The 16,868-nt window shown below is 39.6% G+C and overlaps 1 protein-coding gene, 1 non-coding gene and 1 pseudogene across 3 annotated transcripts in view; 2 read left to right on the top strand and 1 right to left on the bottom strand.

Moving 5' to 3' along the window:
• The window catches only part of PRKCI (protein kinase C iota), a 79,590-nt gene that overhangs the window by 34,572 nt on the left and 28,150 nt on the right, over nucleotides 1–16,868 (top strand). For both annotated transcript variants that reach the window (XM_075547019.1, XM_075547020.1), the window contains exons 3-8: nucleotides 3,685–3,774; nucleotides 4,249–4,299; nucleotides 5,729–5,814; nucleotides 7,177–7,317; nucleotides 12,905–12,956; nucleotides 13,902–13,960. In XM_075547019.1, coding sequence (XP_075403134.1) covers nucleotides 3,685–3,774; nucleotides 4,249–4,299; nucleotides 5,729–5,814; nucleotides 7,177–7,317; nucleotides 12,905–12,956; nucleotides 13,902–13,960 — 479 coding nt within the window. The remainder of the gene's footprint in view (nucleotides 1–3,684; nucleotides 3,775–4,248; nucleotides 4,300–5,728; nucleotides 5,815–7,176; nucleotides 7,318–12,904; nucleotides 12,957–13,901; nucleotides 13,961–16,868) is intronic.
• LOC142447704 (small nucleolar RNA SNORA61) lies at nucleotides 14,246–14,365 on the top strand. The gene has a single exon (XR_012784364.1). It is a non-coding gene; the product is annotated as a small nucleolar RNA SNORA61 (small nucleolar RNA).
• LOC142445312 (enhancer of rudimentary homolog pseudogene) lies at nucleotides 15,960–16,360 on the bottom strand (annotated as a pseudogene).

Genomic DNA, 16,868 nt, shown 5'->3' on the forward strand with positions numbered 1-16,868 from the left:
CCACTCAGGGTTCAGTGTAGCAACAATGAAACTCAAAACCTTCCTCTAGTTCCTGAACACTTCCTCCCCTCCCAATCATCATGACCCCAATTCTACCTTGCCTTGCGGACCTGGTTATACCAGAGGATGTACAGCGGTGCAGTGGGGATCTGGAGGCACAGAGAATCTAGGACAGACGAGCCCCTCAACACCAGGGGTGGGAGTGACGACACCAGGAGGGAAGGGGGTGTAGAAAGGGAGAACCAATCTCGGAGATCTATGTGTGACCTCCTCTCTGGGAGATGGGTGAGGGGAGACGCCGGGGAGTGTAAGATAAGATGTAATAATTATTTATAAACTATCAAGGGACCAGGGGTGGGATCGGGGAGGGAGGGGGACGGGGAAAAAAAGGGAAACCGAGCTGATTCCGGGAACCCAAGTGGAAGGTGAATTATGAGAATGACAAGTGCAACGAATGTATAAGGGTGCTTTGCTCAATTGATGTATGTACAGACTGTGATAAGAGCCTTATGAGCCCCAATAAAAAGATTAAATAAATAAATAGTGGTATTGTTACTATATTAAGGAATCCACATCTTTTAGAGATACAGGGATTTGTTCAGAATAATACATTGGAAGGGGATACTTGAGTGGGTGTACAGGTAAGACAATTTTGTAATGTTTGAGAATTTCCAAAGTGAGAAATTTAAAAAGTGTTGTTAAACCAGGAGGAGGATGTTTTAGGAACTTAGATACATTTTATACAAATAGTCAATGTATTACTTGTCAGAAGCTTTAAAGAGGTATACTAAAAACTTTAACAGATGCCATTGAAGATTAATTTTCAAATCTTTATTTAAAGCTTAAAAATTTTAAGAAATGAATGGAAGATCAGAACATATAGTAGCTTAGGATCACTCTTGACCTTAAGAGTTCTTCCACCTGTTTCAGTGTCCTGTATAATTTACTCTTGAGAAATGGCTACTGAATGAATGAAATGGCAGCTTGTGTGGGAGAGAAATTTTGTTTTAAGTCATTATATCGGGGGCTCGTACAACTCTTATCACAATCCATCCATCTATCCATTGTGTCAAGCACATTTGTGCATTTGTTGCTATCGTCATTTTCAAAACTTTCTACTGGATCCCTTGGTATCAGCTTCAGGAGAGAGGTTGTTGAGGAAGAGATTGCAAACATGCCTTGACTTGAGAAGAGCTGGTGGAAAGAAAGAATGGAAAATGGGACAGAGGAGGTGTAATGGAGTAATTCCCAGAGGAGATAAAAATAAACAAGGAGGCATGGCCCAAGGTTGGAATAAAGAACAGAGGCATTCATTTGTTGGAGATAGCAGGAAAAGAGATGAGGTGGCTTCATTTTCCTTGCTGATGTTCTAGACCTAGTTCTCCATCAAGAGTGATTGTGTTTTGGGACAGTGAAGTATGTGGTGTGTAATGAAGTTTGGTATAACCACAGGAATGAGCAAGTGAATGGCAGTGTGGACAGCCCAGCTTAGGTGCCAACTATGTTTTACATGAGCATTTCATTGAAGAATGTAGTCATCCAGGAAGCTGTGTCACTTAGTTGATACTAAGGATGACTCAGTTCCTTGGCTTCTTTTCCACATTGTGAATATTTACTGACACTATGCATTTGTTTTAAAAGCAGCTCCAGCAGAACTGTTCTTTCCGTCAAGATTGCTTTAGTGTCTTTATTTGTTTATGAACCCTTTGAATAGGCCCCTATGTGATTGAAAACTGGGCTAAATCTAATAATGATTACATGGAGAAGCCCTTTACAGATCATGCATGGGATTGGGATTACTTTCACTTCCATAAGGAAATCCAAAGCAGAAAGTTTGTTCCTGAGCTTACACTTAGTGTGTAGTCATAATTTACAACGAGTGGCAAGGGGTAATTTCCACAGGTCCCTCTGACAACACTGTATCTGTGATAGATATTCATTGTGTTTGCTGTAGTTTGTACATAGTGTTAAGGATAAAATGGTTTTGATCTCTATGATCCAACAATAACATTCCTAGATACAAACCCTAAAGACCTCAGAATAATGACGGGAGCAGGTAGCTGCACCGTGAGGAAATGGCAGGGGTGGGGAGTACATCTGACCGCTGCTGGCCTCGGTAGGAAGGAGAGTCCAGCTCCATGGTAGTCGAAGGCTGATTGCCTCAAGGCAGAGGTCAGGTGAGCCTCTATTCTCCGCCGTCCTTCTTTACCCTAGTCCAGCGGTTCTCAGCCTGTGGGTCGCAACCCCTTGGGGGGGGTCAAACCTTTTCACAAAGGTCGCCTGATTCATAACAGTCACAAGATTACAGCTATGAAGTAGCAAGGAAAATAATTTTATGGTTGGGGGGTCACCACAACATGAACTGTATTAAAGGGTTGAGGCATGAGGAAGGTTGAGAACTATTGCAGTCCAGTCTGACACCAGTCATCCCTCCCCTGGCATTCTGCTTCACTGCTGGTTCAAGAGTTCTCCGCAGTGGCCGCACCGCGTCCAAAGTGATAAGGTTACCATTTCTGGTCCACAGGGCCTTTTTCCAGCTATGTTGACAGTATGCTTTCTGCCACTCAGCCTCTCAGTTACATGTTCTTGGGACTGCAGGTTGGACCAGGAAGCCCTCCCATCACTCTGCCTTTGGGTGTCTGTCCTTCCCCTCTGCTCTGTCTTCATGGTCTTGGTCCTATAGTCTCTTTTCAAATAAATGAATTACTTAGTGCCCCCATGGCAATGAAAAACTTTTGTACTATAATAGACCAGACTATAGGATGAAATGCTTCTGTAGACACACACACACACACACACACACGTACATGGGGCAGTGTTGCTCACTTTGGGAAACAGTGCTTTAGACCATGAGGCACTCGCTGCGATCACCCCTATAGGACAGGGCGAAACTGCCCCGGTGGGTTTCCGAGGCTGGAATTCCAATGGAGTAGAAAGCCCTGCCTTTCTCCTGTGGAGCAGCTGGTAGCTTCAAACTGCTCACCTTTCGGATCACAGCCCAACCACTATACCACCATAGTTCCTTTGCTTTAGATACTGGGGACCACTAATTTTAGGTGATGACAAAAGTGTCACGGTATAAGCAAAGTAAAGTGAGTGTGGGAGCTCATCTGGATAAGGAAAGAAGTCATGGTATACAGGTAAGAAAAGAGGGCTTCAGGAAGTTGGTGGGGAAATTCCACTCTTTGAATTCCATTTTTAAACGAACTTTTTGAAGCCCCCATCACTGCCATGAAGTCAATGCCAATTCATAGGTACTAATAGGACAGGGTAGAATTGCCGCTGGGAGTTTCCGCGACTGTCAGTGGGAGTAGAAAGCCCCAACTTTCCGTAGGCTCATAGCTCTGGGTTCTTGTAAGTCCACGCTGATAAGTGTCACTAAGGTCACTGGCCAGTTTGTGAAATTGTCAAGTAGGAACCTAGCTTGCTCATCAAAAAATCTTGTAAAACGGAAACAAAAATGGGATAAATTGGTGTCAGAGGTGTAAGTGTTGGCGTCTGTGTACTGCACATAACTTATTTTATAGAACTAGAAATGGAAGCTGTGTCACCTACTTTAGAAAATATAAATTTAAAATATGTATAAGATTGGTTTTCCTCAAGATTTTTCTTTTGCAAATTGTTTGTTGATCATCACATTTCGTGGTTTTAAAAAGTAAAAGTCATTTTTATTTGTTTTTTTAGGAGACCCATGTACAGTATCATCTCAGCTGGAGTTAGAAGAAGCCTTTAGGCTTTATGAATTGAACAAGGATTCTGAACTTTTAATTCATGGTACAGAAGTAGTCATTTCTTACTCTTCTAAAATTATGTAATTCCTTAAACATTTTAAAAATAATCCTGTTGTCATTTTCTTATAACTAGTGATTTTTATTGAGAATATACCAGCAAAACATAACAATTTAAGTTTCTTAGCATTTCATAGTGTGTTTTAATGTCAGCAACTCTGAGAGGTAGGTAGTGATAAAAGAAAAAGCCTAAACTCAGTAGTCACCTAATTGGAACATTGTAGACTTTGTGAAACTAAGTATTGTGGATCCAAATATACATTCTCTTCATTTTATCATGTTCCTTCTCAAAATTTTTATGCCTATAGATCCTACTTAATACACTGTGTGTTTAAGGATCAGGTTAAAATTTGGTTCAATATTTCTATACATGAATTTAAATCCCATGCAAAGTTGTGTTTAATTATATAATTGTACTTCTTAAAACTTTCTGTATTAATTCCAGTGTATTTTCTTTCAGTATTTCCTTGTGTGCCAGAACGCCCTGGAATGCCCTGTCCAGGAGAAGATAGTAAGTGTTTACATACTTACTTTGTACATTGAAACAAAAACTTGAAAGAAGCTATTTATGACATGATGGCACCAATGAAAAGAAATCAGAACTTGACCTTCCCCCCCCCCCCCCCCCCCCCCCCCCCCCCCCCCGCTTACTACACTGGAGAAACAGTTTGAAGGCCAGAAGTCCAAACCACAAGTCAAGGTGTCAGCAGGGCCATGCTCCCTCTAGTGGTGCAAGGGTGGAATCCATTCTTGTCTGGTGGTTGCTGACAGAAAAATAGAGCTTTAATTCATTTGACCTTTCTTCCCTTTCTTTTCTAATTTAGAGTGTATTAGCAACTGTTGTCTCTTCTTAAACTCTAGGAATGTATTAGCAATAGTCTGTTTTTCTTAAGCTCTACTTTTTGCCAGATCAAATTTAGAAAGTTTCTGGTTAACTCACATACTTGACTATTGTGTGTGTGACATAAAGTTCATTTTAACCTCTCTGGCAGTAATCCTGAGTGTGGCTCAGGGTAAATGTTAACTGTGTATTAAAGTTTATCATACCTGGAATGTCTACTAGAGAGATTTAAATGAGTAATTTATTAAGAATTACAGGCCTACAATATAAAACAACAAATTTTATGCAAACCAATGTACCGCTTTGGGTACAAAATTACTGACATAATTAGACTGCCAGGGTTGTTTGTTCTGACTTTTTAATATTCAATGTGTTTAAACCTATGGAGCAATGGAAAACAGAGACACCCATATAGCCTTGGTCCAGATTCTCCAGGTATTAACATTTTTGTTTGCTGTGTCGCTGAGGACACACATGCACATATGTGTGTATACATAGCCTAGTCCCTGGGTGGTGCAGATGGTTACATGCTCAACTGCGAAGTGACTGTGGTGGTGGCAGGCCCGCCCGGCGATGCCCCAGAACACAGAGCTGGTGGCTGCTTCTCGTAAGGTCCAGCCTCGAAAACCCTGGGGTGGAGGGAGGGATGGGATGAGTAGGTAACAAAGCATGGGGCACTTTAAGGGCAGTGAAACTATTTTCAATAATGTGATGATGGCTACATGGGATGGATTATTCACTTGTTAACACTCAAAACTGTACAACATCGAGCGAATCCTAATGCAAACTCTGGACTTGAGTTAATAGTAATAATGTATTGGTATTTGTTCATCAGGTTTCACAAATGTTCCACAAATTTCTGCACAAGTTGTCTGTAAACCTAAACCGGCTCTAAAGTTACAAAGTGCATTAAAGGAAGTAAAATGTTGAGAGAGAGAAAAAGAGAAGCAATTATTTCTACTCCTTGGCCTTAATTTTCATCTAATCTTATTATTTTTCTTGTAATGAGTATCATGAAAAGAATCTCGCATTATTATAAAATGACTATGATTCATATGCTCCCTCTTTTTTTAATTTAAAATGTTCCATCTCACTTCAGAATCAATCTACCGCAGAGGCGCTCGCCGCTGGAGAAAGCTTTATTGTGCAAATGGCCACACTTTCCAAGCCAAGCGCTTCAATAGGGTAAATTTACTTTGTTGGATATTGATAATATGAAAAAAAAATTGAGATGCCTACTTTCTTCTTTTCATATATGAAAGTAAATCAGTCTTGTTTTTCCCCTTCAAAGAAATAAGCAGGTGTGACCATATATTCCCAATCTTCTTGGGGCAGTACTCATTATTGGTTCAGAGGTAATTTTTAATAGTCCTTTTTATTCTGAAGAAAATAAAAGGAAAACATGTTTGTGATTGGATGCCAGTAAAACCTGGAAAAGCTGGGATTTATGCAAGGCCGAGACCTGTCCGAGAAGGAGAACTTAACTATTTTCCATTAAATCGAGGGATAATAAAAGTGATAAGACTACATCCTGGCAGTCAGTGATGGAAAACTTGTGACAAGCAGTCCCATCAAGCCCCAGCCCTCAGGTTTCCCTGTTGCCCGACCTGTAAGAAAGTTGTCCTTTTATATAGATATAGATTGGTAAACATGTCTATATGTAAAATTCTGTGCCTCCACGAAATAAGCTTGATTTTTTTTTTTTTTTGCAATTCAGTGTTATAATTCACCGTGAGCACACATCTCGCTTTTACTGTGTACCTCTTTTCCAAAGTCTTTACAAAGCTAGATAAAGTGCTCGCTGTTATTGACTCATTCCGGCTTCAGAGCAGCCCTGTAGTAAGTACATGGGTACCATTCGTTTCCATTTTCTCGATGAGCACACTGAGGTGCAAGGAGATAAGTGATTTGTCCAAAATGGCACAGCTTGTCAGTGATAGAGCCAAGGTTTGAACTCTGGCAATCTGTCTCCAGAAACCCATGTTGAACACTTTTTTAAATTACAAATTTGTATTTGTACAAGTTGCATCCTAAAACCAATGTCATGTTCTAACTTTACTCATGTAAATTGATGTGAAATGTGTTCTTCCATGTCGTACTGATGCTGAAATGACAAGGACACATTAGGTATTGTTCTTCAGGAGATGGGCTTTGGACTCGCGCCTGACCGCGTGGAAGGTTTGGGGTTGCTTGGGCAGCATCCTTGCGTGGCTTTCTCTGCCGTGCCTTCCAGGTGTAATTGGCTTGTCCTGCTTTCATTGCTCGTAACTTAGTCCTCTGAAGACGGAAACCTCTTAGATTTATAGTAGCAGTAAGAAGTGTGGCCTTAGATTTCACTATTTCTTTAATATAAGCTCTCTTTTTAATTTTTTTCCTGAACTTCATAGATTTGAAAATTGCGTATAGGGAAGACTTTCTTTTTACACCATGATTAGAGCAATTGGGTAGGAGAAAAAAGCCACTCCCCCACCCCACTATTTTATGAGTAAATACTAGGAAATGATTAACAATTTGAATAATGAAATATTGTTGGATTACTCTTCCCAGCGTGCTCACTGTGCCATCTGTACTGACCGGATATGGGGACTTGGGCGCCAGGGATACAAATGTATCAACTGCAAACTACTGGTTCATAAGAAGTGCCACAAACTTGTCACAATTGAATGTGGGAGACATTCTCTGCCGCCGGTAAGACACACTTTCTGTCCTGTTTTTTAATAGTGCATATTGAGTGGTTCTACCTGGTCTTGTTGGGTTGCTATGAGTCAAAACTGATTTGATGACAGTGGATTTATTTTGTTTGTTTGGTTTTTCTTGATATAACTGCTAGAAAAAAGATAGGTGCTAAGAAATCACAGCACAACAAATTCATCCCAAAGTTGAGGTAGGAATACTTTTTATGGTTAGTATATTGTGAATTTGGACTTACTTTACAAATAACTAGGGTGATGCTGGTTTTTAGGATATAATCAACTTCTTTGTTTAACCTGTTATAAAATCCTGTGACCTGAATTTAGAAATACGAAATGTGAGCTATATAAGTGCTATTTTTTTCTCTCTTATTTAAGCTAAAATCATTAGCTTATTGCTTCTATTATTTAGGGTCTATTCTTTATAGGCAGTCAGAAAGGTCAACTTTGCTATTTAAGTGTGTTTACAGCAGGTCGGGAGGGTTAACATTTACATTTTAATTATTGTCTTTATTTTAAATATGTGATTAAAACTCATTAAAGGAATACAGATTTGGATAAAGAAAGCACTGAAGTCAAATTTGCTGTAAACCTATCTGAGATGATTTGCCAGTGAGTGAATAGCCTTCTAAATCTTGCTGTACAATTGTGTGTGTGTGCATGTACACATATATATTGACTGCCACCAAATCAACTCTGATTCTTAACAATCCTATAGGACAGGGTAGAATTGCCCTTGTGAGTTTCTGAGACTATAACGCTTCACTGAAGTGAAAGGCTTATCTGCTGAGCTTGAGCTTAGCAGCCCAACTTTGTGTGAAATGACATTTGGGGGAAATCTTTAACCTTATGTAAAGGCATATGGAACAGTGTAATGAGCCCCCGTGTCCTAGTCACCCAGCTCCAACATTGATGAGTTCATGGGCAATCTTGTTTCATCTACACTCCACTTACCTTCCCCTCACCTCATACTATTTTGAAACAAGTATTTTATATTCATGTTCAGTGTGTACCACTGGATATATTGTACGTACTTTAGTGTGTAGCTCAACCTTCCTCATGCCACAACCCTTTCATACAGTTCCTCATGTTATTTTCGTTGCTACTTCATCGCTGTAATTTTGCTACTGCCATGAATTGGGTGTCCCACAGATTGAGAACCGCTGCTCTAAAAGATCAACTCAATTCAGCTTACTGCCTTGGGGTCGATGCCGACTCATAGCATCAGGACAGGACAGAATTACCCCTGTGGGTTTCTGAGACTGTAACTGTTTGCAGGAGTAGGAAGCCCTGTCTGTCTCCATCGAAGCAGCGGGTGGTTTCAAACTGCAGACCTTGCAGATCGCAGCCCAGCTCATAACCACTACACTACCAGGACCCCTCCTCTAAAAGATAAAACTCTTTTAAAAAGCTAAAAATCAAATTTCATATATCAAATACTCTTCCAGGCAGTGCTTTAATTTTCAGTTGTTTGCTAAATGTCCTAATTTTGTTTGTGCAGTTTTTATTATGAATTCAGATCCAAATTAAGTTCATATCTTGCAATTCAGTGATATGTCACTTGGATATTTTTAATCTACTGGTTCCCCGTCATCTCTGTCTTTCTTTTATCCTCTTCCAATTTAATGGTTTGTCATTTAAAGTGGTGCAGATGTGTGCTCATTGCTTTCCATGGTGATCTCTAAAATACGCTCACTCCCTACGTGAGGAGACGAGTCTATCTAGAGGCTCACCCAGATTACAATTTTGTTTATATTTGTTTTGTAGGATGTTTATTGTTTTGAGAATTCACAGGAGGAGGTGGTCTTTCCATAAGAAGGCACAGTATCTGGACGTGCCTGTTTCTTTTACATAGTTTTTAAGTGTAAGCAAAATCATATTATGTATACTATTTTCCAGTCCACTTTTCATTCAGACCAATATGTTTGGCCATTTCCCCATATCAATATAGACTATAGAATATATTTTCCTTATTGTCAGCATATTTGTACTTCATAGGAGAGGGTGTCAAAAATTTATGAAAAAAATTCCACTATATTTTAATTCTATTTTTCCATGAACTTTCTGAAACCTCTTCATATGTTTATATAAGCCAATTGCTGTTAGAGTTGATCGTGACTCATGGCAACCTATATGTCTCTCATGATTAATTTGACTAGTTCTCTAGGATTATACATTTGAGCTGTTTTCTAAGTTTTCTTATAAACAAAACTATAAGGGAGCTTCTTTTTTTTTTTCGCTTATTATTTTATTTATTTATTTTTTTAACAATTTATTAGGGGCTCATACAACTCTTATCATAGTTCATACATATACATACATCAATTGTATAAAGCCCATCTGTACATTCTTTGCCTTAATCTTTTTTTCTCCTCTTTTCTTTTTTTACATTTTATTAGGGACTCATACAACTCTTTTCACAATCCATACATATACATACATCAATTGTAAAAAGCACATCCGTACATTCCCTGCCCCAATCATTCTCAAAGCATTTGCTCTCCACTTAAGCCCTTTGCATCAGGTCCTCTTTTTTTTCCCCCCTCCCTCCCCGCTCCCCCTCCCTCATGTGCCCTTGGTAATTTATACATGGTTATTTTGTCATATCTTGCCCTATCCGGAGTCTCCCTTCCCCCCTTCTCTGCCGTCCCTCTCCCAGGGAAGAGGTCACATGTGGATCCTTGTAATCAGTTCCCCCTTTCCAACCCACTCACCCTCCACTCTCCCAGCATCACCCCTCACACCCTTGGTCCTGAAGGTATCATCCACCCTGGATTCCCTGTGCCTCCAGCCCTCATATGTACCAGTGTACAACCTCTGCCCTATCCAGTCCTGCAGGGTAGAATTCGGATCATGGTAGTTGGGGGAGGAAGCATCCAGGATGTGGGGGAAAGCTGTGGTCTTCATCGGTACTACCTCACACCCTAATTAACCCATCTGCTCTCCTAAACCCCTCTATGAGGGGATCTCCATTGGCCGACACTTGGGCCTTGGGTCTCCACTCTGCACTTCCCCCTTCATTTAATATGGTATATATAGATGTATATATACACACACATATATATACATATACACATACATACACATATATCTTTTTTTTTTTTTTTTTGCATAATGCCTTATACCTGGTCCCTTGGCACCTCGTGATCGCACTGGCCGGTGTGCTTCTTCCATGTGGGCTTTGTTGCTTCTGAGCTAGATGGCTGCTTGTTCACCTTCAAGCCTTTAAGACCCCAGACACTATCTCTTTTGATAGCCGGGCACCATCAGCTTTCTTCACCACATTTACTTGTTCACCCGCTTTGGCTCCAGCAGTTGTGTCGGGGGAGTGAGCATCATAGAGTTCCAATTTAATAAAAGAAAGTATTCATGCATTGAGGGAGTGTTTGAGTAGAGGCCCAAGGTCCTTCTGCCACCTTAATACTTAGCCTATACATATAGACACATAGATCTATTTCCCCATCCTACTATATATATTTGCATGTACATGTCTTTGTCTAGACCTCCATGAATGCCCTTTGACTCCTAGCTCTTTCCTCCATCTCCCTTGACTTTCCTCCTGCCCTACTACCATGCTTCGTCGCCACCTGGGCTAGAGTATACCTCTTCTCTAAGCAACCTTACCCTTGATCATTTCCCACCAGGCCTGCCACTCCCCCTCTCTACCATTTGGGGTCCCATGTTTTTCCCTTGTCCCTGTGTTTGTTAACACCACTTCCTTACCCCCCCTACCCCCCCACCCCAAGTCCCCCCAGAACTGTCGGTCCCGTTGTTTTTCCTCCAGATAGTTCATCCAGCCTGTCCTATTCAGACAGACCTGTGGAGACACTAACATGCATGAAAACAAGACAGAGGAAAACAAAGCAACAGTATACAACCAGACAACAAAACAAACCACTGACAAAGAACAGAACAAAACAGTTCATAAGAGAAACGCTTGTAGTTAGTTCAGGGATCGTTTGCTGGCCCTTAGGAGCGTTTTCCAGTCCAGTCTGTTGGGGTACCACGCCCTGGCCCCAAAGTCCACTTTCAGCATTCATAAGGGAGCTTCTTGGTAAAGAAATATTATTTCCTTGAGCATCAAGAAGTGGAATTACTGGATTAACGGATATACCGTATACACTTGAGTATAAGCTGACCTGCGTGTCAGCCAAGGCACCTAATTTTACCACAAAAACTGCATTAAAAATGTGCTGAAAAACTTGGTTTATACATGAGTATATATGGTATGCTTTTATAATAATTTGAATGTATCTTTCTAAATTATCCTAAAGTGATTATAGTATTCATTCATAAGATCTTTGGGCATAGTGAAAGTGAATTAAGATTGGTGCCTCTTTAGTATTAGAATTACTTGGCTAGTTCATATACATTTAGTAATGAGCTTATAGTTAGTGGGGAGAAATCCAGTCCTAAGGAAGAAACAGAAGACCAGTATTTGCGAACATAATTTATTCAGGCTACGTTGACATTGTTGAGAATTCTCAAATGTTGGAATGACTTGTCTAAGTTCATAGATGTAAAATGGAAAGAGGGACAGGTTTAGAGATTATAATGATACATTAGAGTAAGGGTCAAAAACACTTAAGAATCCTTAAGGCTACTTAGGAGCGAGCGTTTCTGTGTGACTGTTCATTCTTGAGTTTAACTCTGTCTTGCTGGTATTCATTAGACTTGGATCCAAATTCATGAATTAGTGAAAGGGTTATTCAAATTGGCATATTTCCTGAATTTATTGGCAGTTAGTTGGTTAAGCCAGTGTCTAGGAGGTATTTTCTTTTAGACTTGGGGGTCACTAACACCTTCAGGGCACCTGGTGGCACTGTGCGGTAAGCATTGGACTGTTAACTATGAGGTCGGTGGTTCAAACCCCCCGCTGCTCCAGGAACACTGAGGTAGTCTGCTTCTGTGAACACTTACAGCTATGGAAACGACAGTAGGGCTGCCGTGTGTTGAAACACGTTTGGAAAGCTTTCCCAAATTGGGAAATTCACAAAAACTGGCATGTCATGTTAAGAAGTTTTTAGTCATCTCTCTCTGGACCTCAGGTACATAACTCATGCTCTAGCCAAGCCTTTCGCGAGGGACTCAGAGCATGTGGGGCCTGAAGAAAGACGAGGGAGTACAGAAGAGAAGTCAGAGTTCATAGGAATCTCACTGGGGTTTAATTTGATTTCTCTTTGGTGGTCTAAAATTACTTTGATGTTTCTTCTGTTGTCTGTAATAGGTGGCTAGCACGACCTCATTAACAAAAGCATTGTTTGGTTGTTTTCATGTGTGCCGTTGAGTTGATCCTGACTCACAGTGGTCCTATGGGGCACAAGGTTTCCTGGACCTTTACCAAAGCAGATCGCCAGATCAGGGGCAGCTGAAGCGTTTGGAACACAGAACCCCTGTGTAGCAACCAAGAGTTTTGCCAGTGTGCCACCAGGGAATGACTATTATATGGTTTCATATAATGAAATTATAGTAGAAGGTATTTTTTTGGGGGGGGTTAAATTTTAATATGCTCTTTCTCTTTGCTTCTGGATTTATAAAGCTGCTGGCATTTGAAGAGAATTCACTGCTTTATTTTATCTTTGTAGGAACCAATGCCTCTGGAGCCATCACCCATTCATTCAGACCATGCACAGACTGGTAAGTACGATACTGTCGTGAACAGAGTCGCTTCCAGGACTCCTTGTGGCAGCCCTCTGTTCTTCCCAAGTACAAGTAGGGGACCCTGTTTTGTGGTAAAATCAGTCACAACACTAAACACAGAACTAGTGAACTTCTCTAGTGCAGGAATTTTCTTTGGAAATCCCTTCAAATTCAGCAAACCTGGTTTATTTTTTTCAATGAGGAAATATCAAGTTGATCTCTGGACCACCAACTGTCCTAATATGACAACGTTCATGTGACCTGCTTTTATTGAAGGCTGTACTAAACAGTATATAAAAGAAATAAAAAATGCAATCTAGATTAAAAATCATTTATCTGACTTAAAAATGTATAAAAGTTTAGATATCTCTGGAACTTTGGAAACTTTGGTAGATCAGTTAAAGCAGACAGCATCCTGATCAGGACAGAATCAGGAAAGGGGAGGTGGGGGGTTTTGCTGAAAGAAGTGGGTTGTATGAAGCATAGGCTTTTTTGCCCTCAGTACCTTCAAGGAGTTCCTACCTTTGCCAGTTCTTGATTCTCCTACGAAGTAGTCGTTTGAGTATGAGGGGAGTGAAAAGTCACACTAAAATGTATATTTTAAATTATAGTTAAAGGCTTCAAATTTTAATTAAATAGTATTTATAGAGTCACATAGGACGTGCTTAATTAATTTATAAAGTAATTAATTTATAAAATAGATTTCTAAAAAGTAGAAAAAATATTTTCCAAAATCACTACTTGGCTATAAGGGTGGTCGTTACTGTTATTCCTGATAAAGATTACATATAGCATGTTGTTTTCAGAACAGGCATTTTAATTTTAAATAATGGAGACTTACTCAGAAATAAAACCAGCTAATGAATGCTATGCTTGCTTGTTTGTGTCCCTCCTTTCAAAGTTCTTTTATTTTTAATATTTGGGATTTGATTTGGCTTTTAGTGATTCCATATAATCCGTCAAGTCATGAGAGTTTGGACCAAGTGGGTGAAGAAAAGGAGGTAAGATAATTTATTTTGATGTTCATTGTTATCAGCTTTTAATTTAATTTTTTGCTTAGTTAGCAACTTTTTAATAAAGCTTGACAGCTTGAAAATATAAATTGACATATTTGATCATAATGGTAAAATACAGGAATAATTCTTAATGACTGCAGGGCTGTACTCTAATTTGATTATTTAATTAAATTATTAGTTTAGTTTAAACTAGCATATAATTTTTGTTTTTGTTTTTTTTATTGGGGTTCATATAGCTCATATAGCATTCCATACATCAAGCATATTTGTACCCTCCAGTTCCCTTTCCCATCGGATCAAAACACTGGTCTGGGTGGACGTAAAAGGATGAAAAGAAACATTGAAACTGCCCCTTGGTGCTTTTGGAGATCAGGCTAGTTTCAAACAGGGTTAAAACAAACAAACGAGCATCTGTGTGCATGTGTCGCCATCATCATTTTCTGAGGATCAGCTTTCTGTTTGAGCCTCGGGGGTCAGCTCTTCCTTGTCCTTCCCTCTCCCCGCTCCCACCCTCGTGACTCCTTGAAAAATGATCAACTGTTAGCACATAACTTGTTGGGATAATTTATTTGAACTTTTAGAGTACATATTTTAAAAATAATAATTACTTAAGAGTATTGTTTAGAACATTTTGGGATATTCTTCAAATGTAGTACATCACAGATCTTTTTGTTTTATGATCTAATTGTTTATTTAAAATATGAATGATTAAACATCTTTAAGTACCGCTTTCTGTTGTGCATTTTATCAGTTCTCAAACCATTAATTTAAAATGTTTGATTAAAATAATAACCACTTTTCTGTAGAAAGTAGTATAAAAAACATTACTGTTTCTCACACCAGCTTGACTTCCAAAGGTAACTCCGTAATAATTTTAATTGTCTCTGACTGAATGATATTTATAACTTTTTCCATTTAAAATTTGTATTTATTTCTGGCCATTAAAGATTTTATTACTATTGACACAATTGATATATGGAATGTTAGAAGAGCTGTAAGAGCCCCCAATAACATAACTTTAAAAAAAAAGATTTCATTATTTGCCCCTTTCCTTCTCCCTCCCTCCATGTCTGACAGTTGTATTATATTGTCTCTGCTTCATTGCCTTTTTTAGGAGGGGGCGCACCCTTTTTATTGTTGAAAATCCAAACATAACTCAAAGTAGAGAAACCTCCTTTATCAGAAACAGAAAATGCCTATATCCTAGTTAGAACAGTAATGCATGGCCAGTCTTGCATGCTCCTTATATACCCATTTCTTCCATTCGTGTCTTGACACCAATTGGGTGGTTACCTATTTAATCTCACATCTTTGTTTCTTGTCCTAGTTATCTTAGTCGATACCTTGATTCCATTTTAGCCACCCCTACCCTTGCAACATTCCTCTTTTACCTACATGCTTATTTTCACATTGCAAATACTGTTAAACATACTCTGTCCTGCAAATCTTCTATATTTTGTTCATATGTTGAATGGGTCTTTCAAAGGAAGGAAACTCCTCATGGAGAATATTCTCTATTCTGGCACTTTTAAGTTGCTAATATTCCCTTCTCATGCTTTTTCAAAGCTTTTTGTTCATTTTTTAGTTTCTTGTTACCCCTTTTTTTTTAATAAATATAACTAAAGAGCACTTATTTTTGGCGAGGATTTGTATCTTGAGGATGTAACTAAGTGTTGTGACCATTCCCACCCCCACTATCATCTTGCTGAAGGGTTAATACAGGGAAGGTTCTACAGTGGATAGGAACCCGTTGAAGATTCGGAATTAACATTAACTGACAAGGAACAATTTTCTTGTAAGCCATGGTAAAAATGTTTGAGTGAAAAAAGAAAAGGTGGGGAAGTGAGGGAATCAACAGGAAGTTCAGGTTGAACACATTCACTCCTGGCTACAGTGTCCACACGACGGACACAGGACTACTGCAATACAACCCCCACTACAGCACACTGTACACGGCTGTGTTCCAGACCCTCCCCCCCCCCAGATGCTTCAAACTCAACTATTTCCCAGCCTGTTGCTCCTGCCGACGAAGGAGCACGTAGATCTTCTCCTTAATCCAGTCTTTGTTGTAAGGCTGGGATGTCTGGGTATCAGCTCAGTAAACAAGGCAGCTGAGGTCCGCCAGCTCATCAGTAAAATCTAACAACTGGCTGATGTCGTATGTAATCAAGGGACTGTTGGGGTTCATCCTCTTCAGATGCTCTTCATACATTTTACAAACACCTTCCATGCACTCATTCACAGATTCGTAGTCGGCGTAAGTTCTACCTTCTGGCCTCTTGGTAGGCTGGACTAACAAAATGGTGTGAGACATCGTGCCGAACTCTTTCATCGCAGCCGCTGCCGAGATACCCGCTGCACACGAGCTCAGCCGCAACGCCGCCAACAGCCCTCTTGTTACCTTTTTTTAAATCAAAGGCTTATTTGCATTTATCGCCAAGATTTTTAAATATATTTTTTAATTAGAAGAATGACTACATAAATGAATGGAGAGTGTACAAATTGTAAATCAGTAATTAGCTGAATTTTTCACAGAGCGAAAGCTATGTACTGACCACACAGATCTAAACTTAGAATATACCAGTATCTCACAAATCTTAGGACTTCTCCCAATCCCTAGTACTTCCTCCTCCCCTGTAGGTATGACTCCAAATTAAATTCACTGCCACAGGATCGGTTCTGCATAGAACTGCCTCTGTGGGTTGCTGAGACGAGTTGTGGAAGTAGAAAGCCTCATCTTTTTCCCACAGAGCAGCTAGTGGTTTCAAAATGTTGATCTTGTGGTCGTTGATAAATTATCTATGAATAATGACAATTTTAATTAATTTCTAATTCTTACAGCTTTTTCTTGCTTTATTGTACTATCAAGAACCTCTATAAAGTGGCCAAAGTG

The sequence above is a fragment of the Tenrec ecaudatus genome, chromosome 4 (assembly GCF_050624435.1).
Source record: "Tenrec ecaudatus isolate mTenEca1 chromosome 4, mTenEca1.hap1, whole genome shotgun sequence".
NCBI lineage: Eukaryota > Metazoa > Chordata > Mammalia > Afrosoricida > Tenrecidae > Tenrec > Tenrec ecaudatus.